The sequence below is a fragment of the Photinus pyralis genome, unplaced genomic scaffold, assembly GCF_008802855.1.
Source record: "Photinus pyralis isolate 1611_PpyrPB1 unplaced genomic scaffold, Ppyr1.3 Ppyr1.4_LG2, whole genome shotgun sequence".
Lineage (NCBI taxonomy): Eukaryota > Metazoa > Arthropoda > Insecta > Coleoptera > Lampyridae > Photinus > Photinus pyralis.
In genome coordinates, this window is record NW_022170403.1 from 28,789,737 (window position 1) to 28,817,332 (window position 27,596).

At 37.8% G+C, this 27,596-nt stretch overlaps 1 protein-coding gene across 1 annotated transcript; it reads left to right on the top strand.

Moving 5' to 3' along the window:
• Positions 1-7,662: 7,662 nt before the first annotated feature.
• On the top strand, positions 7,663-26,077 carry LOC116164456 (peroxidase). Its single transcript, XM_031478645.1, has 11 exons — positions 7,663-7,754; positions 23,466-23,626; positions 23,675-23,853; positions 23,897-24,073; positions 24,124-24,323; positions 24,369-24,916; positions 24,961-25,117; positions 25,167-25,340; positions 25,397-25,601; positions 25,653-25,758; positions 25,808-26,077. The coding sequence occupies exons 2-11, from the start codon at positions 23,481-23,483 to the stop codon at positions 25,893-25,895; spliced, it is 1,980 nt and encodes a 659-aa protein (XP_031334505.1). The 5' UTR covers positions 7,663-7,754; positions 23,466-23,480; the 3' UTR covers positions 25,896-26,077.
• Positions 26,078-27,596: the final 1,519 nt, after the last annotated feature.

A 27,596-nucleotide genomic window follows, 5' to 3' on the forward strand; every position in this document is an offset into this window, starting at 1 on the left:
TTCCGGCCTTTTGGTAGCTAGTTCCTTGGCCTCGGCTGACGCCTCGACCGGAATTTCTACTGCACGTACGAAAATAATTCACTTTTCCTGGTTATTATTACAACATGTATTATTCTTGTATTACTCGTACAAAGCGAAAGCAGGCAACTAAAATGAAATTATATTAACTAATTTTTCCAAAACCTTACGTTTCCTTCATATCTATAGCATTAAAGAAGACCACCTATGAGAATACAAATAAGGGGGGTTAGTAACAAATTTATAAACCAATATAATTTAATAAAAAATAATTCGGTCATCCACTTTCAGGCGAAGGTTACGGTTACACCAAACAAACCAAACAAGGTGCGCGTTACAGTTTTCATTAATACCTTTAAACGCAAATTTAAGCTTAATTATTAATAATGTGAAATTAGGCTATTATTAAAATAAAAACAAACAATAAAATTTAAATAAATTACAAAAGAAGAGACTTCTCTCGGTGAGAAAAAGGGGTCAAATGCATCGTGTAATACTTTTTTATTACGCACTTATGTAACGCCCTAAATTTGAACCGATGAATTTGTATTCACTTTCGTTGAGACAATTTCTGGCCTTCGAGCAACAATCTAGATACGCAATTGATTCTTTTGTTAATGCCTTGTGAAGCGATCTAATTTAATATAAGCGTATAAGGACATAAATCCACTACGTGCATAATGGGTTCATTTTTCGCTACAAGACCACGGTTCACGACCAAGATTAGAAAGTGAACAAATAATTTTTGTCGATTTTCGTTGTTTACGAGTGTTCGAGATGTTGGAGATATGATTGTTATCTTGTCGAATGACAAATCACGATGGTGAACTTTTCTACCTGTTTGCTTGAGGCTTCTCAGGCTTCTCCTTTTGTTTGAGTATAAAGAATATTCAGGATTCGTCCAAAAGGCGTTAAATCATAATATCAAAACGCTTCTACTTCGTCCCAGAAACAATTTCTGAGTTGGATCAATGGGAATGTCTCGAAAGAAATTCCCCTTATGCGATGGTTTTGTCCATCTGCCCGTCCGTCTGCCCCTCATCTAATTCTAGAACGAAAAGAGACAGCAATGTTGAATCTTCGGCAATTGATTTCTACGAGTTTGAGGATCAGTGCTATTGAATATGAGCCGGATTCCGAATTCAAGCTGTGTCAAATAATTCCCCTACTGAAAATCACATGAAATTCTTCGTGGCATGTTATTCCCCAAATTTTAACATTCCCGTGCCGTGCGGGTGGCATATCGTCCTTAAAATGCGTGACTTATGGAAATGTGTAACAAATTTGAAAATATATCGAAAATATGTCAATAGTTTTGAGAGAAATGATTCGAAAAAAGGGTATAAATGTGCACTTTGGGAGTGTTTAAACAATGCATAAGTTTTGTAATATATTACCTATAGAAACAGAAAACACTTCATTTGCTAATTTACAATCTACTTTTTTTGAAATGAGTAATAAGTAAATCTTTTACAATTAGTGATCACTATAGGGATCCATACAGTGATGTTTGCTTTTACAATTTTAGGTACCTACCTATATTATAATATTATTTCAGGTTTCCTCGGAAGGTCTGTTATCCATTGTATCTTCAGCCGCGGGTGTGTTGGTTCTCGCTATTTCGTCTTTGACAGGCAGATTGTGATGGTTCTTAAAGTCTTTTGGATGTGCTGTATGATTTTTAGGTTTAAAACTTTGGCACTACCCCACAACTGGACACGTCCAGATTGGTTTTATTATCGTTTTATACAGTATGAGTTTATTTTGATTGTTAATTGGGAGTGTCGTCCAATAATATAATACATATTATAATATATTATACAGGGTTACCCGACATTCGTCGCAGCATACGAAAATGCCGTTAGCTGCGTGCAAATATGAATTACAATAAGGCGTACACTTATATACAGTGTGAGCAACAAAGATTGAAGCGTGCCGCTTCAGCTAAATTGGCAATGTGCCGCTCATAGCATATGCTGATTTGATACAAGATACGAAATACGAATAGACGCACATCACTGTGACAGCGCAGAACGTCATTTTCGTATACAACTCCATACAAAGAAGGTAGTTTTGATATTAATAGGAACAAGCGGTGATGACGCACGCTTCAATCATTGTTGCTCACACTGTAGTAATGCAGGTTTCGACGCAGCATCGGCCGACACGTTAGAAATTCCATGGAAAAGGGAAGTGATCATGCAGGATGAGCACAAGGAAACATAACGAAAGAAAAAAATACATCCTTCGGTTACATTAAAAAAGAAACAGCCTTCGGTAACACAAAAAAAAGAACAGAGCAGTCTAAGAAAAGAAATTGCGTCGCATCTGCCGTTATAGTATCTAAGTGTTCAAATAAGTCCCCGCCAGTAGGAATCGTGTAATGCAATCGGTTTTCAAATTCTGCAGTCACAACTCACAGACATGAGTTGGGTATGAGTGATACCCGCAGAACATTCACGGATGGCATCTTCCAAAGCAGCAGTGTTCGGAAACGGTCCACGTGCGTAAATGGAATCCAGGTGACCCCAGTAGAAGAAATCGAAAGGGTTCATGCACGTTGAGCGTCAAAATTGTGACAGGAATTATCCGATGAGTAATGACAAGCAGTGACGAATCCTAGTACCATCGGCAACTCGTTGTCCCATGCTGCGTCGAAACCTGCATTACTATATAAGTGTACGCCGTATTGTAATTCATATTTGCATGCAGCTAACGGCGTTTTCGTATGCTGCGGCGAATGTCGGGTAACCCTGTATAATATTATTATACAGGGTGACACTTTTAAAACTTTCAATGGGCGATATCGTTTTTTATATTAGAGGTATCACAAAATGGCCAAAACCGTTTCGGTAGAATCGAGGGGGAAGCAAAATGGTCGTATAAAGAAGGAACCAACTTCAACCTCGTACCCCCCGCCACCCCCAAGCCTAAATTTTGAATTGTGACGTATCACTTGTGATACATCATTGGAAAGCTCTTAAAAAAAGCTTTTCAGAAATACCAACACTGGTGCATTTAAACTGTCCATTCACAATTTATGTAATAAAAATGAGTAATTTGAGTATTTGATGAATTTGTCAGTGTTTGAAATAAAAAGAAATTTCTTAGATCTAGTGATGCTTTGGAAAAACAATGACAGCAATTTTTAGTAAATAATAATTTTCTATTGCTTTATTTGTTGATCGGTTATTATTATTTTAGTTTCGTTTTTAGTATTTCTTGGCAAGAAAATTACAAATTTTGAATTTAACTAAAGATTTCATAATGGTGTACACGTTAGCCGAAGGAGTTGAAATTATGTTCATCTATGGTTCTGAAGCGCGATCTGCATTTAGAGCAGCAGCTGTTTTTAATGCCCGACACCCAGAACGACGTGTCAGTCACACTTATGTTGCAATGTTAGTGACTAAATTTGAAGAAACTGGGTCAGTGGAAAATAAGAAAAGAAAAGGACCAAGAATAATGGATGAAGCTACTCAGATTGAAGTTTTAGGTCATTTTGGTGCAAACCCAACATCATCTATTCGAAAAGCAGCGACTATGACCGGACTTTCGCGAGAAACTGTACGACGAACTCTTAAGGTGCACAAATTCAACCCTTATAAGATGCAGATTGTACAGGAACTAACCGAAGACGACTCCGATCGAAGAATCCAATTTTGTGAAATAATGACCGAGAATATTCAAAATAATCCGGAACTGGTGAAAAACACTTGTTTTAGTGATGAATGTACATTCTTTTTAAATGGAAATGTGAACGAACATAACTGCCGGTATTGGGACGATAAAAATCCTCATCTTTTTCGCGAGGGGCATACTCAACGGCCCCAAAAAATTAACGTCTGGGCAGGTATCTTAGGTGATAGCATTATTGGTCCTCTGTTTATCGAAGGAAATTTAACTGGAGATACTTACCTAAACATGCTACAAAATACCTACCGTCGAGCCTCTCATCACTCATGAAATAGAGAATCAAATAAATCCAATTGACGGAAACATGAATTTGATTGAAGATTTCATACATTTTCAACAAGATGGGGCTCCTCCTCATTAGTCTATGGCTGTTCGTGAATTTTTAGATGAGAAATTTCCGGGACAGTGGATAGGACGAAGAGGTCCTATAGAATGGCCAGCACGATCTCCAGATCTGACACCATATTGGATTTCTTTCTTTGGGGTCATTTAAAATCGGTTGTGTACAAAACTGAACCAGCTTCCATAAATGATCTTCGCTACCGGATAGTCAGGGAGTGCCGTTCACTTTCCAGGGAAGTGTTTAAAAATGTTAGAAATGAATTTGAAAACCGTTTGTGGTATTGTTTAGAACAAAACGGTGAACATTTTGAACATTTTATTAAATAAAAGTTGTTTATTTGAGTTCAAATTTTAGTGTAATAAGTTGTGAATGGGCAGTTTAAATGTACCAGTGTTGGTATTTCTGAAAAGCATTTTTTAAGAGCTTTCCAATGATGTATCACAAGTGATACGTCACAATTCAAAATTTAGGCATGGGGGTGGCGGGGGGTACGAGGTTGAAGTTGGTTCCTTCTTTATACGACCATTTTGCTTCCCCCTCGATTCTACCGAAACGGTTTTGGCCATTTTGTGATACCTCTAATATAAAATACGATATCGCCCATTGAAAGTTTTAAAAGTGTCACCCTGTATTATACTTCTTCTGCTATTGGTATCATTTTACCATTTGTAGTGACGTCTGGGACATACAGAATGTCTATTAGTGAATGTAAAGTGGACTGATTTTGTTTCATTTATTTTTGTTTTAATCCATTTCTCTAGCAACTTTAAGTTGTGTTGTAGATTCAGTGAGGTTGCTAGTGGATCTTGAGTAAATCAAAGTACATTTTGCTATTACTTTGACTTTAACAGCAGTTTGAATTTCCTTAGGGACGATCTAAATTCTACAAAAGAAAACACAAAATCGAAGCACCTTAAAAAAAGAATCTTTTTCATGGCCCCAATTACCATTTATTAATTAGAAAGATTACACAAAATCCTATTTATGAAAACCTGAAGTTCTTGGATGTGTTAACAAATATTATAAAAGTCAACTTTTGCTTCAATTGATGAACAAATTATATAGTTTGCGCCACTTCGTCACGCGTACCTCATTATATTCCTATATTGGCCGTGTCGTGTGAATTACTATTTTTATTAATTATAGTGAATTTATTATCATTGAGAATTAGAACATCGCTCAATATTTGTCATTGTTTAAGAAAAATGTTCTATTACAACATTTAACTTCATTAATTAAGCTATTTAGTATGACCATCTACCAAAACAAACTTATGACACAAGCTCATTTAATTGCAATTGCCGCAGTTGCAATTTTGGTGAATACTGTGCAATACTGCAATTCCGATTCGCATGGCATGGTTAGTTTAAAAGATATTCTGAATAATGGTATGTGAGAAAAAGTGCGTAATTTTGACAGAACTTGTGTTTTGAAGTGTAGATCCAATACACTGCTGCATAGTCTTCATTCCTATGACTCTTAAGCTATTTTACCCATCAAGCTAAAAAGTGTATTTTTTATCCATGTTATGTGCATATAATGGACAATACAGTTGAATTCACGAAAGGTTGGCGCTGCGTCACTCGGAAAAGTTCATCAAAACGCTGGGAAAAATGATCGTGTATCTAGGGGTTCGATATTAACACTCTGCTACACCCTGTTGATTAACAATTTACTGTGGTTGAATTGAAAAATGAAATTGCAATTAGGAAATTGTCAAAAAATATATAACATTGAAATAAAATGCTCCGATAACTAGCTCAATCGATTTTTTTTACCTTACGTTAGTTTGCTCAAGGGATCTTCCACAGCTGAAACAGACAACTACAATAATGGTTAACCCTCGATATATTGATAGAAAACAGACACGAAAAACAATCGGAAACTTAAGTATGCATTTAAATTAATTAAACATTGGTTTTTTTAAATTTTTTTATAAATTTATGTAATTTAGCTAGATATCTGCGCTTTTGCGTATCACACTTAGTTATAGTTACCTCTCTTGTTACCGGGTCTTTAATTTTTTTTCTAAACAACTGTTCTTGTCACCTGCTGATTGCTGAAGGGTTGAGTTGTTTCTTATTTATATAAATGGGTTACAATAAATGTCATTATTATTATTATCTAATTTAATTATAAAGTAAAATGCTAATACCTAATTTAATTACTTACAATTATGGCACTCATATGGGTAGCGCAGGTTTTGGGTCACGAACACCGTATTAAAAAATGATTTTTGGAAAACCTAAATATTCTGAAGGAACAAAAGAATCCGAACCATCTTAGAAATTTCAAACGTTCGAAGATACTAGGGAAGCGATTGAAGCATCTGCAGATTTACAAAAATTGGAGGAAACAGAAAAATCTGAGGTTTGAATATGTTGGATCTAAAAGTACGAAACATTTCAAAGGAGGAAACTGAAATATTTCCAAGAGATGGAACGATATGAAGAATGTGAAGCATTAGAGATATTGTATACGTCTGAAGTATTTGAAGAGCTTGTAGAACTTAAAGAAACAAAGAAGAATTGAAAACATTCGAAGAAACGGAGGAATCCGAAGAATAGAAACGATATGATTGGTCTGAAGAATCTAGCCAAATTGAAAAATTGAGAATTAAACCCGAGGAATCTGAAGAAATTTGGGAAATGATCTTAATCATATGAAGAACCTGAAGTATAAATTTGAAGAAGACTGTATGGAAAAGTCTTGTAAATTAATAGTTCGTTGTTGTACCAACGCGTAGGTACCGAGTTTTTTCTGATACTGTAGAATGTCATTATCCATATCATTTTTTGACCTTAAACTAGAGGTCCCTTTCGTTTATTTGGCATACCATGGTTTTTTGGTTCCTTTCAGTTTCGATCAATCAGTTGTTTATTTGCACGTTGCATAATGTAATTCACCGAATTCCTTTCACCCACTGGACCTGTCACGTCTTAAGATTTTTATTGCTAAGAGTGCAATAAAAGTTGCTAGCCAAAGATTAATTCGCGCATTTATTTACAGTGACAGATTGTTTGATCTTCACATGAAGACACTTTTTCAAATAAAAGTCGCAGTGAGGCTTGACTGATGTGTGTGAAAGGACAGAACTTGGTGAAAAACGGAAGTATGATACAGCTCAAGACATATTTCGACAATTCATAAACGGTTCGATGAGTGGACAACCACAAACTTTTCCCAATTAAATAAAAGAAATTAGAATAAATCAGCAAACCACCAGAAAAAAAGTTCCCCTTAATTAGATTACTTAAATTGAGTAATTTCGTTCCCATCGCACTGCGTGAGATTAATTTTGAGAAATTTTCACATTTATGCAAATTTCAGAACGGCATTGTGTGTACCAATTTCTTCTTTGCATATAAACACATAGTACAGAAGTAGGTACATTGCTAACGTAAAAGCTATGATGCAAGTCTGCAAATAAGTCGGAATTTGCAAGAACAAACATTGCGCAATCTAATTTGTTTAAAATGTATTGGTCAGAGTAATCAAATCAAATGTGCCTCATATTTCTTATTCCCTGCTCCTGCATAGTACATACCTAATTGCGCATTAAATACTTTCTACCTTAGCGGATAAATGTCTATAAGAAGGGGCGTCTGTAATGAACGAATGTCAGTAGTGTGTGTGAAATTTTCAGGCGTTCTCGCCCCTGGATTAACTTCGTTCATAAATCGTGCCCAAGTTTGAGGTGAGTCCCAAAACGAACTTCTTTAAAGCAAATTAGAAAACTAATTATGCCCATAAGTAATTATTGGCTTTTAGGTTAAATGCATTATCGGTTTAGTTTTGCAATTTTTTCTCACATTATGTCGATTATGCCATGTACTAGTTTATAAAAAAATAATGTGTTTCTTAATATGGGAATAACACTGTTAATTACCGATTTGCCAAAATAATAACAATAACAACAACAATAAGATTCTCCTAGAACATTGACCAATGACCATCAATCTAAAATGCAAGACAAAAATGATTCTGCCCATTCAATAAATAAGGCTCATGTGCTCCAAATTAGTGCAACACCTTGAATTAATTAAGCAGATAAAGTATAGCAATATTATTACTTATGTACTATAATTAAATCCTTAACCTTTTAAGGCGAACAAGACGTTGGGTATATATAATTAAGATTTTTTTTTGTACATCAGTTTCAATTATCTACTTTTAATTAAGCACTGCATGAGAGCTTTTAGATATAGTTTAGGTATAATTTTTTGTAAGAGCGAACTATGTGTTGCAACTCCTTTCTTGCAGATTTTTGCAAATTTATTTGTAAAAAGGTAGCTTTTAGTCTCACTTTGGCCGGCTGGTTGGCTGGCTGGCTGCCGGCAAATGCGGGCCAGTAGAAGAACGCTTGTAGAAAGACGAGGAGTATACATGTACCTACCGGGGTCGTGTAATTAACAACTTTAGGGACGGGGCTACATTATGTGGGGTCGGCGACATCTGAGAGCCATCCTCAACCGTGGTGTACTAACCTGGAGATTTTTCCGTTTTTTCCTATCTTCTTCGACCGTTTTGGTCCGATTGTTTTTAAATTGGTGTCGTCGGAAAGATCTAGTAAACGCAGACAACTCCTGCGTGGCGGAGTTTTGTTTTTTTTTCCTTTGGACAAAATTAACCACCTTTTGCAAAGGGTGGTCATCTTCGGGCGCCCAAAAGGATTCTTCCGCTGCGAGTTTTGTCACGCGGTTTAAAGTTTCTTAAAGCAAAGCTCGAATCGCGGTCTCTCTATCTCGTTCGCCAATAGAAGCTAGAGCTATGAGAAGTGCCTCAAAAATTGAGTACTATTTTGTGAAGGGTTATTGGCGAAATCTACCAAATGCGAATTGCGGGTGAACAGGATGTTGTACACAATTACCGCCGGCGTGTTTCTAAAATATCACCAGGAGCGTGCTGTATTCCAGTATTTCCAGTGGCATATCAAACTTGCATTTTTTTAAATGGAACATCCCATATTATATTACTGATTTGGAGAGTACTTAAAAAGCACTTATTTTTTTTATGTTAATAGCCCTAACTTTAATGATTTCGCTGTAAACCTTTTTTCGTGAAAATTTGAGTTCTTCAAAATTTTTTTGAGAGGCAGGCGACTAATTTTTGGACTGAGGCACAGGTTGAGATCTCTTCCACAATGACATAATTTTTTTTAAGGCACTTTATCGAAAAAATAAAATTTTTGATTGACCTTCGCTAAATTCAAATGGCACCCTCCTAAACAAATTATACCTCTGGGTAGCCAGCAGTACAACTTTTCCACTGATACAAACAAAACCACACATTCCATAAGAAAATTTCGGAGAAAAACCAAGTCGAAACGCCAATTTGTGAAAAAAAGCCTTCTTTTCTTAACCCAAGTGTGCCATGATGAAACAAAAGATGTTCACAATTTTTTGTTACTTGAAATATTTTCGTTTCCTTATCTGATTTTCTTGACAGCCAGCTTTTGTGAGAATTGACCATCTTTTGTTTTACCATGACACACTTTTGGGTTCGGAAAAGAACGTTTTTTTTACAAATTGGGGTTTCAACTTGGATTTTCTGCGAAATTTTCTTATGGAATGTGTGGTTTTCTTTATATCGGTGGAACATCGGAGTATTGGCTACCCATAGGTATAATTTGTTTATGGGGGTGCCATTTGAAATTTTTAAAAAATATGACATTTAGCGAAAGTCAATCAAAAGGTTTATTTATATTGATAAAGTAGGTAGGTACCTAAAAAAATTATGTTATTCTGGAAGAGGTCTTAACATGTGCATCAATCCAAAAATTAGCCGCCTGTGCGATTTAGTTTCTCTCAAAAAAAATTTCAAAGAACTGTCAAAATTTGATGGAAAAAGGTTCTAACAGCGAAATCGTTAAAGTTAGAGGTATATCATGTTACATAAAAAAATAAGTACTTTTCAAGTACCCTTCAATTCAGTAATATAATGTGATACCCCACTGGAATACAGCACGCCCCTGGTGAAATATTTTAGAAGGATGGCGGCGGTAATTGTGTACAATTTTGCTTTAAGACTTTTTCGGTATCTTTTATGGTAAAGGAATTATGATCCGAGGGATCTTAGGTGCTACACCCTGTATAAATCTATCCAACTGAATATGCTACATACAAATTATGATTAGACGCCGTAAATAAAATTGAACAAGGAAACAAAGATATTTACTGTACCACAAAGATTACCACCCTCGCAATAGATGAATTACCTATTATGTATAAGTTTTTTTTTACTTAATGTAATTTTTGGATAAGGGATCCGTTAAAAGCTGGTTGTCGACAAAATTAGATAATGAAAAGAAAATATTTCAAGTCCCAAAAAATTACAGACCTCACAATAAACGAATTGTTATGCAAAATAATATATAATTTTCAAAACGAGTAAGGACTATATGTCTATGTGCATTTAAAGGGTGGCATGTGGACAAAGTCAAAAAACAAAATGTATAAGTACAACAAAAATTACAGTTCTCAAAATACACCATGTGATCTTGAAAATCGTAAAAGATAGAGTGGTTTAAATAAGGAAAAAGTTGCACTATTTAGAGTATGTTTACATGCTAATCGCAAATATTCATGATTGTTTATCGATTTTCGAAATTTTCCAAAAAATTCAATTTTTTGCATTTTTCCAATTTTTGTATTTTTTAAAAAAGATATACTAAAAAAAAAAGTAATAGAGCTTTATAAAACCATTTCTTACCCGATGTTTCATTTCCGAGAAATCATAATCTAACAGGTGTTTGAGCAATCACGTGACGCTCGAAGAGGGGGAGAGGAGGTTCAAAAAATTACGAAATTTTATAAGGGGGGAGAGGGAGTGTAGTGAGATAATCATGTGTATTTTAAAATGGGGGTGCTAACTAATGACAGGTCTCAATGAAACTTACCAACCACAGTCCTTCTCTTCGGCCCCTTACCATGATCGGTTATATTTCCTCATATCTCAAGAGTGTTCGAGGAGGGCGATTGGAACTTCTAGACGAAATATATTGGTACATTGGTGAGGTCATAACTTTAAGAGCGAATGTCTCGAAAACGGTATGTCGGAGAAGAGTACTCACAAAAGCAAAATGGAACGTCGGGACGAGACACATTTACTGGTGACGTCAAAACTTACAATGGTCAAAACTTACAATGCAAATATCTGCGGAACGGAGTGTTGGAGGAGGGTACTTTCAAAGGGCGGTTGGAACATCCAGACGAGACATATCTACGCAGGCAATGTGAATATCTCGAAAATGGAGGTACTGAAGTAATCTGTCCTTAACAAATTAAAATCGGTGTAAAAACGCAATGTAAATTGTAACATAATGCAGCGATTTATCTAAATTAATATTCCTAAACGAGCGTTGTAAGATTTTTACTAAATATGGGTCACCTCATAAACCAACGATATCTGTTTGACACAGTGTCGAAGCTATTAATTTCCATAACTTGTCATATACACAAAATACCTGACTGATTGTGTTAACAGAAATGCTTGGGTTTATTCACGTTTGGTATAGTTTCCAGGAAGTAATAAATAGAAACCGAAATGGATATTTAACTTGTAAAGAAAGCGCTCGGGACTCGGGAACCAGTCAAGGAGATGCTGAGTAGAAATATGCAATTTAGAGTGATTGTAACGATATTAAAAATGTGCCAGTCAAGAACACTCAATTGTAAGGTTACAGTAGTGCAATATTGTTAGCACTGTTAGTGAACTTTAATTTGCACTGTACTTGAGGTAATACCTTTCCTTTACTATTGGCATTGAATAAGTATTACTTATTCAATGCTATTGGTTAACCGAATTCAATTCAATTCATTCAATTCAACGCTAACTTCAAATACATATCAAAGGGTTCGTGGATCCTTGCGTTCAACCTTGGCACACACGGTATATTAATTTGCAAGTAGTTATAATGCTATATAAATCTGTGTGTAGTCTGATATGAATAAATGCAACAGATGGGGAGTTGGTCAGGGACGGACTAATAATAAATTAAAGTTAAGAGTTATCGATTTGTGTATGTGCTTTATTATTAACGAAAACTAAACCGCGCGAAACTATGCGTTCGGCTGTTAATTATTTGTAATTGGAAATGGAATTAACTTTACTAATTACGCAAGCTGCTAGTAAATTATATTAACTTAGCTGAAAGGATCAACTCATATATTTTAATTTGATCACTTCTTGAATATGCATTGAAGTGTTTCAAAGAATGTTATACTGGTTTAGGTGGGTTTTGAAATGTTTATTGCAACTGTTAGTGTAGTAAAAAAAATGAGCCTTCAAATTTTGGTTTTGTAAAATACAGGACATTTCGGCCCTAATGCCAGTTCGCTTTTCCGTGGCCAATCGGCGCCGAGTACTGCCATTTGAGCTTGTAAGTAGATTGAAAATTAAGGGCTCAGTAAACGAAAAAGAAGTGGGTATACTCCGCCACATCCGGCCTCTCACTCACCAACTCCTGGGTCAGGATTGGTGACGGGGAAACATAAGATGGCATACAAAGTCAACAAAATCTGGCCCAAAAGATGGAGGGCCTGTGATATCGTTGTTGGCGGTATCGCGCCTACGCCTACGGTGTAAGGGTGATACCGTTAGCAGGCATTCACATAAATAAGTGTTCGAAGAAACCTAACACGGTTTCAGGCACCCAGGTGTTTTACCAGCACAATAATTGAGAACGCGTAACATCCGGTTGTATTGTCTTCTAGGCTACCTTTGCTTATATACGAGTGTAGCTTTGAAAGCAGGAAAAGCCGTTCGTAACGATAGAAACGACTCGATTCTGTGCTACAAAGTAATAAGTCTGTAAGAAGAAACATATCCATATCCATTGGTTTAAGAGCGAATACCTGAAAAATGGTTTGGAGGAAGAGAGAATTCACAAAGACAAAATGAATCGTATGGACGAGACATATCTATTGGTGCAGTCGAAGCGAATATCTTGAAAACGAATTGTCGGAGGAGAGTACTCACAAAGGCAAAATGGAACGTCGGGACGAGACACATATACTGGCGACTTAAAAACTTTCAGTGCAAATATCTGCAGAACGGAGTGTCGGATGAAGATACTCTCAAAGGGCGGCTGGAACGTCCAGACGACACATATCTATGCTGGCGTCCATAATATGATGATGATGTAATGTGCTGATTGTTTGATCCTTTTCGTTCCAAATTGCACCTTGTTTTGCAAAGTTTTTGAGTAACTCAACGAAAAACTGCAGTGAGCAAGTGCTTGTTCCCCACATTTCCACACGTAGGTACCTACACTTCGTTCAGTTAGCTTCACAGAAACACAGCATAATGAAGACAACATTTGGGAGGTATTAGAATTGCTATTTAGATATTAATTTAGTTAATATGGCAAAGTAAGCAGTAAAATTTAGGTAATTGGAGAAAGTTCATAATTAATTGTCAGGTATATAGGCACCCTTATCAATGTTTGCATTGCCAGCAGGAGGCAGGCGGATTTCTTTTGGTAGCGGTCGATGACACAAGTTTAATGCCTTATTGAAAAACCAACCGCAGATTTAGTCAAGAACAGATTGTGGAGGAAATTTCGGCAAAAAAAACAATATATAATTTGACAGGTATATAGGCGAGGCTTATTGCAAAACCATAATTGGATATCTATTTGAATATCTCGATTGATTTTTATAACGGAATTGTTCACAGGTACTTGAGCATGATATATTTCACATCAATTAAAATACTGAAGCTCGTGCGGTTACCAAAACGTGAAATGTGAGTGCCAATGGAGTAGGGACAATGTAAATGAAATGTAGCACAAAAACGACAATGGGTAATGAAGTACTTGCATGAAGTCATACCTTACTTTTTGTTACGGCGTGAGGTGTGTCGAGGTTTATTTGGCACGATCTGCATCTTGTATGTACATCTTAAAGAATAGAGTAGATGTGGTGTTTAAACATCAAAAACAAAAACAGCGAAAGGAACTAGAATATTGATCAGATACTAAAATGTAATTGCCATTGAAAGTCTATGTACATAAATCATAAATAGGTTTATTTAATTACAATAAATTACTATTGAACGCTTGTTTAATCATACAAGTGTAAATTATGCAAATGGTAATGAAAGAAACTATGCTAATTTAGAACTTCCGATGTACTCGATGTAATTAATCGCGATTCATGAAAGCTTACGCTTACACGTAACTCTTTCGTTTATAAAATGCGTTAATTAGCGCATACATATACGAAATTTTGGCGTAACGATTTAAATTTTTCAAGTACGAAACCATGAGATTTTGAGATATTGTATACAAAGGAATCTCACACTCATTAATTAATGGCATCACATCAAATTTCCATCATCCGTGCAAGGTGGAATCAAAATTTGTACAGAGATATTCAATTATGTATTATTTTATGGTGACAGTGTTACAAGTGAAGCTTTTGCCTATCTTTTTTATAGTGTTGAATTGGAATTGTTTTTGCCTGACCAGTTTGAGAATGGTGCCATGAGGAAATCTTAGACGCCAAAAACTAACAACAAATTATCCGATTGGGACAAATTTCGATTGGTATGTTTCTAGCAATGGGGGTACCCATTTAGCCTACACTGTATTACTTACAGTTACGGAGATTCCAGTGGTGACCTACGAATTTGAACCACCCTGTATAGTATACAGGGATAATTTGTTGTTAGTTTTTGGCATATACTTTCCGTAGTTCAGACGCAAAATAATGAAAATTTTAAATTATCAATTAAATGGTCACATTGATGACCAAACGCGAATTGATTAATTTTAATATTTTCTAAGGATCACGCACTGCCCTCGCTGCGTGCTAAACCATGATTCCCCAACATTTTCGCCCAAAACTAATCCTCTCTATTTCCTACGCCTACAAAATGGCTTCATATTAACGTAGACGGCCATCTTTAATCGTTAATTCCTTCGCTTAATTCCCGGCTTACAAATCAAATAAAAGGTAATTTTACAACAAAAATTAAGGAAAAACTAGATCTAAATTTAGAGGTACCGTTACAAAGGTACGTAAGTGTCTTTCAACAGTGCTCTTTAATAGAACTAATACTAATCCGTGTTTTATTATGGAAATGTGTTGGTATTGTAGTTGCCCGGAGGTGAATTATCCGAGACCGAAATGTTCCGCGACAAAATAGTCCAGGGTACGTAATATCCTTGGTGCGAATTACTCGGGTACGAAATATCCGGGCAACAGAAAGGTCAATTTTAACCACAGATGCTTCTAGTAAAGACAAGCAGATCGCATATTGCCAAAATCAGATGTGTGATCAAGATGCGAATTTATTAACAATTTTAATTTTCGACCTACGCTTGCAGACAAAACCCGAATGAATGTCATAATATCCCCAGGATGATTCCCACTTAATCTTAGTTAATGACCACCTATAAAATGGCAAATTGTTAACTCGAGCGGCCATCTTTAATTGTTAATTCGTAACTTAATTCCCACCCTACGAATTAAACACGAGCTAGGGTAACAAATCAAAATCAACTTTTCATCTAATATGATAGATTTGCAGTTTGCATGCTGCTGAAGTAACAACGTGCCGTAACCGAATAGCTCTAATTAAGATTAAAATAACTGAACATGATCTAAATTCCCCGAGATCTAGTCGCCGAGGATTCCGAAACCAATTAATGAGACAATGCTCTACAGAAATCAAACGAAGCAGACTAGACGGGCTTCATTTCCGCGACGGTTTACGAATACAATTTCACCAATCAAATCTTTTATTGGGCCTTTTAAATTTGAAAGCTTTACAGAATTTCTATAATATACAAAACTTTATTGTTCGACCCCTGGCTGTAACTTTTGATCTAGTAGCGCAATCTTGGAACTGTTTGAAATTATGGAATCTACAGGCCATATTCTATAAGAAAATGTTTTTTTCCTGTCGATCTGAGACAATTTTTTTTGGGGCCTCAAAAAAAGGCAGTGTATAACCTTCTCTTTTTACCAACAATCGACTACACCAAAATTTCTCGGGAAAACATTTTTTCTTATTAACTTTGGTGCGTAGAATCCAAAACGATTCGTACTTTTTCGATTAGACTTCTCAATCAAAAGTTATGGACTAAAAACCAATTTCGAAAGAAAATTCAAAGGGCTGTAACTTTTGCTCTAGTAGCCCAATCTTGGAACTGTTTGAAATTATAGAATCTACAGGCCATATTCTATAAGAAAATGTTTTTTCCGGTCGATCTGAGACAATTTCTTTTGGGGCCCCAAAAAAAGGCAGTGTATAACCTTCCTTTTCTACCAAAAATCGACTACACTAAAATTTCTAAGGAAAACACTTTTTCTTATTAATTTTGGTGCGTAGAATCCAAATCGAATCGTACTTTTTCGATTAGACTTTTCAATTAAAAGTTATGGACTAAAAACCATTTCGAAAGAAAATTCAAAGGGCTGTAACTTTTGATCTAGTAGCCCAATTTTGGAACTGTTCAAAATTATGGGATCTACGGGCCATATTCTATAAGAAAATGTTTTTTTCCGGTCGATCTGAGACAATTTCTTTTGGGGCCTCAAAAAAAGGCAGTGTATAACCTTCCTTTTTTACCAAAAATCGACTACACCAAAATTTCTCGGGAAAACACTTTTTCTGATTAATTTTGGTGCGTAGAATCCAAAACGATTCGTACTTTTTCGATTAGACTTCTCAATCAAAAGTTATGAACTAAAAACCAATTTCGATAGAAAATTCAAAGGGCTGTAACCCTGGTTCGACCTTTACGAATCTCAAAATTTCTAACATTGCAACGAAATTCTCAAAAAAATTTAAATCTAAAGTTGGAGCTACCGTTACAGCCTCATATTTTGTTTAAGTCCTTCGTGCCTTTTTCAAGCTTTATCTCCACCCTTAATCCCTTACTGCTTCACACCCCTCTTACGTATTCCTAATTCCCACTTTTCCTTTTACGCTTCTCTCGCATTCCTTTAAATTTTCATTACGTTTCCTTTACATCTCCCCGTCACTCCTTAGCACTTTTCTTCGCCTCTCTGTTGGCTACTGTTTCACATTCTATTACGCTCTTGTACGGTTTCTGAACGCCTCTACTCGCGTCTCCTATGCACCATCCTCTACCCCCTTCAAACTTTCTTCAAACGTCCCACTACTGCCTGGTTTACACTTTACGTTCCCCTACCTTGCGCATATATCACCATTATTATTTTACCTCCCCTTTATCTCCCTATCCCGTCATATTTGCTTCAAACCTCCCTCATACTTGCTTATTTTCCCATGACATTTCCTTCACGGTTTCTTCGTGTCACGCCCTTTTCGGCCGTTTTTCGAGATGTCTTTGGCTTTTTTAAAATCTTTCTTTACGCTTCTTTTGAATCTCCCTACCTCCCCTAACATTATATTCACGTCTACTTCCTCACTCCTTTTAAGGTTTGCATGCCTTTCAAAACTTTCCAATGTTTCTTCCGCATTCTTTTGACAGCGAGGGTAGCGTTAGACCTTTTCCATCAAACTCATTAATCCTAGTTGGTGTAGGAGGAGGGTCCCACGTTGGGCGCCACTTTATAACGTGAGGTTAGTTCGGCGCTGTAAAACTCAAACCCCGCCGCATAAACGGCCAGCTAGCTCAGATTCTTAATTAAAAGAAGGGCTCGAGATGAGAATCTTCCACAGCGGTTTGTTCGTTTGGGCATATAACATAAGTTTTTGATCTTTGGTAGTCACTAGAAATGATTAGTTGAGCGCCACCCAATTTTGCACAAATTCTGACCTCTCCTGTATAGAAATTGGGAAAACACAAGAGAGCCAAATAATAAATTCACTACGAGCAATTCTGATTTATTAATCCTGGCAAAAACGGTGCAGGATCGGCAAATAAAATGTATCTTCAATACGACAATAACAAATACTTTAAATAACAAAAATAATCCCCAAATAAATTCATGAACACTTCCCTAATAATTACGTTACCAGACCCCTACAACAATGATCGAGCAAAAATGTAGTTAAGACTTCAATGGATTCAAAGGTTGAATTAAGTTAACCCGAATAACAACTCATATAGGCAACACTGGGTACAAGTAAATTAAAAATCTTACCTTGAATAACACATACGCTGTCTTCTCCGAAAAAGAGGTCTCCTTCGAAGTTCCAGTTCTGTAACACAAAAAACAAACCCCAAGCTACAACGCTCGGAACGATTATATGAGCCGGAAGGGCCAAAAAAAATAGCTTACTCGTAGCCGGCTCGTTTACCCATACGTTAAATACAGGTGCGTTGCTCTTGAAGAGAGCCACGACCTCAAACACTAGATGCGAACAAAATACAAAGCTCCAATCATAAATCGTCGGAAGGTTACACTAGATTAACGGTATTGAAGCAATTTAAAAAAAAAAGGTTGTGTAAAAGATCGTATCTTCCGAAAATTCCACAATCAGCTGGTCGCTCCCGGTATCGTTTAGGTGTTAGCGCTTATCTACTCGGTGGTACGCCGGATAGCTGCCGGCAATCAACAGGTGTTCGTACTCCGGAATATTCGCAAGATGCAAATTCATTTACATACAAGGATTCGTCTGTACAAGGATTGACCTACTACATGGATTGACCGGTACAAGAATTCATCTACTACATGGACCCCCTAAAAGTAATGAAGATGTAACACTCCCTTAACGAGATTTTTAATAACATACCTGAAATCGTCAGGAGGGTAATGAAAAATACTTAAATCAATGAAATATGGAAATTATCCAAGAGGTTGTGAATCTGAAAGAATTTTAGATAACATAACGTAAAAGAAAGTCAACGCCATTTCACTTACATGTAGGTAGGGCGATGAACTTCCACCAGATATAGCCTCGCAATGGAGAAAACGGCTTCTGAGTTACACTACTCGACAACGCCAATGAAAACGGTAAAATTGCCAGAGATTTTACGTGAATGATGGCAAATATTACCCACTGGTTTAAGAAGAATTCACAATGCCACGCTCTACAACAAGAAATGAAGTGAAAAATTAACGCGATTCTGCGCGAGGAAAGAAACACGCGTACAAGTGACGCCATCTCACCTATATCCTGCCTAACCTAGCAAACGGTAATTTTGAAATTTGAATATGAATAAACTAAACTGTTACACCCCCCCTCTCCTTCGACAGGAGGGAAACTACAAGTTTTCCGACGATCGAAAAACCCAGCACACACACTCGAAAAGGAAGCAAACAAATTGAAAACCCGAAAACCCACCCCAGTGTAAAAAAAACTCCCCCCCAAAGAATTTCACCTTCAAAGAATTTTCCCAGGTTCTCCAGCAGCGGAAAAGGTATGCAAAATCGGGTATTGACATGCCCTCGCGTAAAGATGGAATCTCGCGCCGTCGGGTATCATGACAATAGCAACCCCTTTCCCACAACCCAATCCAACTACTAGTCACCCCCAAGAAAACCAAATCCAGTGCCCACCCAGAAGAAAGAAACCCTACAGTTTCAAGTGATGCAGCACCAAAATCCCCAAAATAAAGAAACCCCCCTCCCTGACTAAAAACGACACAAAAGCCCAAATTTTGACCCCCTTGCCGAAAAAGTGTAGAAGGAAACCCCCAAAAAGAAGGTACCTTTCCAACCCAACTCCACCATGCACTAGCGCAATGAAATGAAGAAGGTGCTATGGATAGAAGATAGTAAGAGAGAAAGAAGAAATCACATTTGCGGAGAAAAAAAAACTCATTCATGCCGATTCCAGGGGTCCCATGGTCACCGAGGCTCGCACAGGGAAGGCGCACCCACCCCCTTCCTCTTGTGTGTCAACTACCCATCCATTCAAACATTCATTCATTCTATGGAACGGAAATGGAAGAAAGAAGAGTAGAAAAAGATAGAATATAGGAAAGCGAAAAGAAAAGGGCAACCTCTCCCAAATTTCCCCTGAGGAAATTAGAAGAAGAAAAGTGTTTGAGGTGCAGATAGAAAAAGAAAGAAGGAGGATAATGGATCGGGACGAATCCCCTAGCAGGTGTTGTTGCTACGATCCGAGAGTCCATCCCCTGTGCCCAACCAAACCACCCAAAGAGTAAGAAGAAGAAGAAATATGGAACATATAACATATAAATACATATATCAAAGTCAAATCCAAGAATAAGAATACGTCAAAATTAGTGGTTCAAAATCGTCAACAAACAAGCAATCCGGCGACAATAAATGTCTAACCATGATCATCGGGTTCAATATAAGGTTTGAGATCCTGGACGTGCCACGTTCCAGAAGATTTACCATTAGAATCTTTCAACTCATAGGTCAAATACCCCATTTTACGGCTAACCGTAAATGGTCCTAAAAATCTGGGAGCTAACTTCGCTGAATAATCTTTAGTGGCATCAGACAAAGTCTTATTTTTACGCCAAACCAAATCTCCTATCTCATAGTTAACATGCCTACGTCGTAAGTCATAATGTTGCTTGTTGCGGTCATGACTGTCTTTAATGCGTGCAATAATTTTGTCGTACAGTCCTTGCTGTTGCGCTAACCGTTGTTCTACGTCAATCGGCTCATTGTCCGTCATGTCAGTGTCGAAGCTGTCCCCTCGAATACGAAATTCTTTCCCAAAATTAGCACGATAGGGAGTCACACCTATGGTTTCGTGCTTAGAAGTTCGAAGAGCACAAGCTATCGAAGCTAAATGAACGTCCCAATGTTTGTGATTGTTCTTAACGTAAGTGGCTATCAATTGCTTTACCACACGATTCACCCTCTCCGCAGGATCAGCCTGTGGATGATAAAAAGGAGTAAACCGAACCTTTACACGGTAGCTTTCACACAGATCTAAGAAAAGTTTACTGCGCATCTGCACGCCATTGTCACAAATAAGGAATTGTGGAGCTCCATACACAAGAAATACAGAATCTTCAATACATTTGACAAGAGTTTTGGCATTCGCCGTCCTTATGGGAAAAAGAAGTACAAATTTACTCATATAGTCACTAACAACTAATAAATGAGTTCGCCCTTGAGTGGATCGAGGTAAAGGACCAATAAAATCTAAGCTGATCATCTGCCACGGTTCATAAATTTGAGGATGTGAACCCATAAGCCCTGCAGGTCGAAGTTGTTCAGGTTTATGTTGTGCACAGGTGGTACAGCGAGAAATATAACGCTTAATATCGCACTTCATTCTCGGCCAATAATATCGGTGATGAATGCGCCAAAAGGTCTTATAAACACCAAGGTGTCCTGAAGTAACATTATTGTGGTTCTCTTGTATAAGAGATTGTCTAAAATCAGAAGGAACAACAAGTTTCCATTTTTCATAATCATGAGATTGTAAAGCGGACTTGATATATTTATACAACAACGAATCTTTCACTCGCCAATCGGGATATTTATGAGGACTTCGCTCTAATCTTTCAAACATACCAAGGTACCAAGGGTCTTTAGAAGTTTTGAAATCGTTCGGATCCACCGTAACATCTGAAGAATGTACAGCTTCGATCACAGGTACAGTACGTGACAAAAGATCGGGAACAATATTGTCCTTGCCTTTACGATGGACAAGAGTAAAGGTATACGGCTGTAAACGAAGAGCCCAGCGTGCTAAACGTCCTTGGGGGTCTTTCAAAGAATGCAACCACAAAAGAGAATGGTGGTCAGTAATGACTGTAAAAGAAACTCCCTCGAGGTAATGTCGAAGTTGCTCTACCGCCCAAATGACTGCTAAGCACTCACGTTCAGTCGTGCTGTAATTTTGTTCCGCTCGGGATAATGATCGGGATAAATAACATACCACTCGCTCCCCATCCGGAAAAGTTTGAGTCAAGACAGCTCCTAGCCCATAAGCAGAAGCATCGGTCTGAAGGACAAAAGGTTTGGTAAAATCCGGGCAATTGAGCACAGGTGCAGTTGCCAAAAGTTCTTTTAATTTGAGAAAAGATTCCTCACATTCAGACGTCCATTCAAACTTAACATTTTTCCGAAGAAGTCTGGTTAAAGGAGCAAGAACGGTTGAAAAATCAGGAATGAACCTACGGTACCAACCGCAAGTTCCTAAGAAACGTCGTATATCATTCACCGTAGTGGGTGTTGGAATATCTAAAATCGCCTTGACTTTGTCAGGATCTGGGTGTAAGCCAAAGGAATCCACAACATACCCTAAATACTTAAGTTCTGAACGGCAGAAGTGACATTTGTTTTTATTCAGAGTGAAGCCAGCAGCAATTAATTTGTCAAAAACGGTGTTCAAAATTTTTAAATGTGAGTCAAAGTCTTGTGATATAATAACCACATCGTCCAAATAAACCAAAACGTTGGGTTGCAATTCAGGTCCCAAAATGGTATCGATAATGCGCTGAAAAGTCGCAGGGGCATTAGTCAAGCCGAAGGGCATCCTTCGAAATTGGAAAAGACCACGACCAGGCACAGTAAAAGCTGTGAAAGGGCGCGAATTCTCAGCAACCTCTATTTGCCAATAAGCTGACTTAATGTCCAGGGAACTAAGATATTTAGCGTCACGTAATTGGTCTAAGATGGTATTGATATAGGGCAAAGGAAAAGCGTCGCGCTCAGTTAAAGAGTTAAGTTTCCTATAGTCCACACAAAATCTATAGGTTTTGTCTTTCTTGGGAATCAGACAGACAGGTGAAGCCCATCCGCTGTTCGATGGTTCGATGACTCTGTCCCTAAGCATCTCATCAATGGTGTCGTTAATGATTTTCTGTTTAATCGGATTTACTGGATAGTACCGCTGTTTAATAGGAATAGCGCCCTCTACCAGGCGTATCTTTTTTTTGGTACCTTTTTCTTTTTCCCTCTCCTGGTTTTATCTGTTTGCTCCGTACCGCCATCTCGATATAGTGTGCTATTTTTCTTCACTTTTCTACACATTCACACAGGATTGTGCCGTGCTTAAAACCGTTCTCTGGCGGTTGGTCCCTGGAAACGCTGCAGCCTCTTAGCCAAGCGGAAGGTCGGATTCCGGGTGAGGATCTTAAATTTTTTCCGCAGAGATTTCTATTTCACTGACGGTTATCAAGGTTGGTCTTCATCTTCCTGTTACGAGAGCCACTTTCAAATGTTCGTCTTATGGCTTGGCTGTTGGTTCCTCGCCCAATCGCTGATCCCATAAACCGTAGCTGCTGTTTCGCGACAAATGTTGGGTCCTCCTCAAAAACAGTTATTCGGACCATTCGTGGTACTTTTAGCCTCACCACCTCGTCGTATGCGTTACGCTAATCTTTGATCAACAAGAAAGTATAGCCAGTATATTTGATATATTGTTCCCACCCTGTATAAACCGAAATAAATACAAAGGTTGATTTAAACAATATCTGATGGTTAACCGAATGCGTGTTGATAACACTTTCCGTTATTGGCCTATTATTTCCACTACGCATGAATTGTTCTATTTTCAATTACGATAATGGCATTCACCCCTTTTTCAGATACCAGACCAAAACATGATTCCATACATAGAGTTACTGGTAATATGTTTGATGGTCACCATTTCTCGAACGAATGCACAGTACTATCACGGAAGTGATCCTGACGACTCGCCTTATTATGATAATTACGTAAAGGGGTTCTTCCACCCATCGTTCCCAGGGTATGTGAACGACAAACGTAATAAACTGTTTTAAAACTCTCCATTTAGTGACTATCCCAGTGGAAATGAAGAGCTGCTTGAACCAGAAACACAATGCAACATCAATCCGATTTGTACCGATTCGAACTACAGAACGTATGATGGATCGTGCAACAATCCAGTTAATCCCACCTGGGGGGCAGCCCAAACGACATTCACCAGATTGTTACCCCCTAATTACGCTGATGGTAAGTGGTTGTAATAAAACATAGATTTGATCTCTTCATTTAGGAATAAGTGCTCCGCCTGTTGCCAAAAGTGGGAAGGTACTGCCATTGGCTCGAGTGGTCAGTTTAACTCTGTTCCCCGATATTAAGAAGATCGATCCCCGTTTTACTCTCGCCTTAATGCAGTATGGCCAGATTATCACGCACGATATGGATTTGATAGCTGGGAGCACGCAGTCAAGTTGGTTTTCTTGAATGATTCCACGTGTGCTCTAATTTTCAAACTCGCAGCTCCGCACTCCACCCGTTGCTGTACAGATGATGGACAGATCCTGAGCAGCACTGCTAGTATACCGACCCCTTGTTTTGCAATTTTACTGCCGGAAGGTGACCCACAAAGTTTAGCGGCCAACAAAAGGTGTATGAACTTTGTTAGAACAATTACGAATCGTGATCGAAACTGCGTAGACAATGAAAAGCCTGCCGAACAGGTACTTTCGGTTGGTGAGCACCAGTGATTGCTGTTTCCATTTCAGATAACCACAGTCAGCCATTTCCTAGACTTATCTTTAGTGTACGGTAACACACTTCAGGTAAATCAGCAGATCAGACAATTTCAGGGGGGTAGGCTATTGGCGAGCGAAAGAAACGGCCAATCATGGTTGCCTCAAAATAATAACGTTAGCGCAGTATGCTCGGGTGCCTTATCGCCTAATGAGCCTTGTTACTTAGCCGGTGATTTACGTGTTAATCAAAATCCACAGTTGACACTTTTGCAAACGGTGCTAATGAGAGAACACAATCGACTTGCAGACGCCCTAGCTCAGTTAAATCCTCACTGGGACGACGAAACCATCTTCCAGGAAGCTCGACAAATTAACATCGCCCAGCATCAACATGTCACGTATTACGAATACCTGCCATTGCTGTTAGGAGTAACCAATTCGCTTAAAAATGGCCTAGCTCACGAGAATCACGGGGACTATGTGAATGACTACAGCGAAAGCGTCGATCCTACCATAATCAATGAACACGCCACATCCGCTTTCAGATTCTTCCATAACCTGATTGTCGGATTTCTTAAGTAAGTAACGCTTAACCAGGTTAATTTGCGAAGGCAACTTTTAGTATGGTCACGGAACATCGTGAGGTCAGCGGCACTATAAGACTAAGCGATTGGTTTAATCGTCCAGCCGTTTTGGAGCAAGGAGACACGTTTGACGCACTGACTCGTAGTTTGTCGACTCAGCCCCAACGGAAATCTACGCAATTCGTCGACAGTGAGGTAGACTCATTTTCTGGTTTCTACACAAGGGTTGACTCCCAACTTTTAGGTTACTCAATTTTTATTCCGCACACCAAGGCAACAGTTTGGGTCCGATTTAAAGGCAACAGATATACAAAGAGGGAGAGATCATGGTCTAGCATCCTATAACGATATTAGAGTTTTCTGTGGCTTACGTAGAGCCCACACATTTGAGGATTTTCTTGATGTAATTTCACCAGAGGTAAAACTTCAACGAGCAAGACCGACATGAATTAATTACGCTGCCTTGCATTCCAGAACGTTGAAAAGTTGGCAGCTCTTTACGAACATCCGGACGATGTCGAGCTCAATGCCGGAGGTGCTGTGGAAGTACTTGTTCCTGGAACACTAGTGGGCCCTGTTAATCTCTGCATTCTTACGGAGCAATTTTACAGAACGCGTGTCGGTGATAGGTTCTTCTACGAGAATGGGGCGCCCAAAACCGGGCCAGGATTTTCCTTGGGTATCCTTGAAACTGGTCAACTTGCACCATGACTTTCATTTTCTCTTCTAGGGCAATTGAACGAAATTAGAAAAGCAAGCTTTGCAGGATGGCTGTGCGACAATGGAAATAATGTCCAACTAATGCAACCACGGGCCTTTGAAGCGGTCTCCGAAAGGTTTCTACTTCGCAAACACTTGAATTTTCTCTAATTATTGATTTTTCAGTAACCCCCTTACTCCTTGCGAAACGTTACCATCAATAGATTTATCGCTGTGGAAAGAAGGCCAAGGTTTGCACTCATGGTTTACGTGATGGAATAAGCTTGGTTGTTGAACCCTTATTACTACGATTGTAAATTATTGTTACACGTCCTCATCTTTGTTATTTTATTTTAAATATAAGTACACATCCTTCGTAACTTCTTCCTACATAACCAAATTTCCAGGGTGATTGTTTTCCATTGGACTCCAAATAACGGAAGATTTTTTTAGGATTTGTAAGCATGTCCGCCTGATTCCAAACTGAAAAAATGTACCTACACCAGGGTGCGGGTGTCACGCGGTAACTGCTGATTTCTCCGAGCATTTTGTAAAATAAATGGAGAGCCTTAGAAATTGTTTTTATTTCGTTTTCCTACTGAATGGTACTGTCGCTATTTGTCGAAGATTTCAATTCTTGTGGTATTTTAAGGTCACAGGAGGAGAAGAAAATTTCATTGGTCACCATTGAATTTTGTCAGCAAATTTCTCCTCAAAAATATTTGCCTTTAAGGAAACTGACCTTGGTAAGTTTGCTCCTTAAGAAAACTCCCTCTTAGGAAGAGAAGAGTACTGAACCATTATGTCAAGGATTAGTTACGTTGTCGGCAAATGCACCAGTTTTGTTGAACTTGAATTTTCTTTGGGAAGCGAATATTTCTTGTCAACTAGGTGTACATATTACATACATACGCACAAAACACCTGTCCAATTAGCTCGAAATAAATCAAAATTAAGAAATCCTAATGTTGGCTTAAATTTTTTCAATTTAAGGCACTCAATCAATTTCCGAAAAACTTATTACACAATTTTTGATTTACGCTTGGGCACGATTAGAAAAATTGGTCATGAAGACTATCTAGGTCGCACAAAGGATTCGAATAAACACAATTAATTGATTGACAACTGCAACCATTTATTCCGAGCACATGAAATAATTAAAACAAAATCCCTTCAAGAAAGAAAAGCTTGCAAAGCTTGTTTGGACATAATACCCCGCACGCAAGCGGTCGATAATTAAAAATTTTAAAAAAATCCTAAATTACTTAGTTTTTTTCTAATAATCCAAATAATCTGGTCTTAAAAGGTTTGGGATATTCAGACGCACTTACCAAATATATAAAAATACCCGCTAACAGATACAGGAAACTTTTCTTATTAAACTTGATCTTGATAAATAAGGTGATAAATAGTCGGTGGCTGCCCGGACGGTAGAAACTTTTAACTTTTAACCTTTTAAAAAGGTTTTACTAAGCTGATAACAATGGATTCTGAACACGGACAAACCGTTTTAAAAAGTTGCCACAAACTTTTATTACTTCACTTGACGATAACAAATTTACACGCACTTTAACCGTCGCGGAACTCGCAGTCACAGCAGCCCGGTTTCATTCTTTACGATTTTTCAAAACAACCATCAATCACAATCACCTTAGATAATTGCAGCTTCGAAGGAACGGGTCCCACTTACGCCGAAATAACTCGCACATCGTAAAACACCTGCATCTTCTAAACAGCGATAAGAACACGTGGGTTAAATATATTTCGTCCGATAAAAACTTATTGCAAACGACCAGACGTGCTTACATTTTAACACGCAATTTCATGTTTTACAATTAAACACACAAATCTAAATAAACAATTTACAAAAGGCGTAAGCCAAGAATTATGCAATTACAAACAAATTCAAATGAAAAAACAACACTGAGACACAAATTCAGGTACAATAACCCAACTCTGTCCTTATTCCGTAAAT

What these genes read in the sequence shown, in the direction of transcription:
- LOC116164456 (XM_031478645.1), top strand. Translation starts at nt 23,481, where the DNA reads ATGATTCCATACATAGAGTTACTGGTAATATGTTTGATGGTCACCATT. An exon ending in AGCTGGGAGCACGCAGTCAA is followed by an intron (nt 24,074 to 24,123) that starts GTTGGTTTTCTT and finishes TCAAACTCGCAG; the next exon opens with CTCCGCACTCCACCCGTTGC. An exon ending in CTGATTGTCGGATTTCTTAA is followed by an intron (nt 24,917 to 24,960) that starts GTAAGTAACGCT and finishes GGCAACTTTTAG; the next exon opens with TATGGTCACGGAACATCGTG.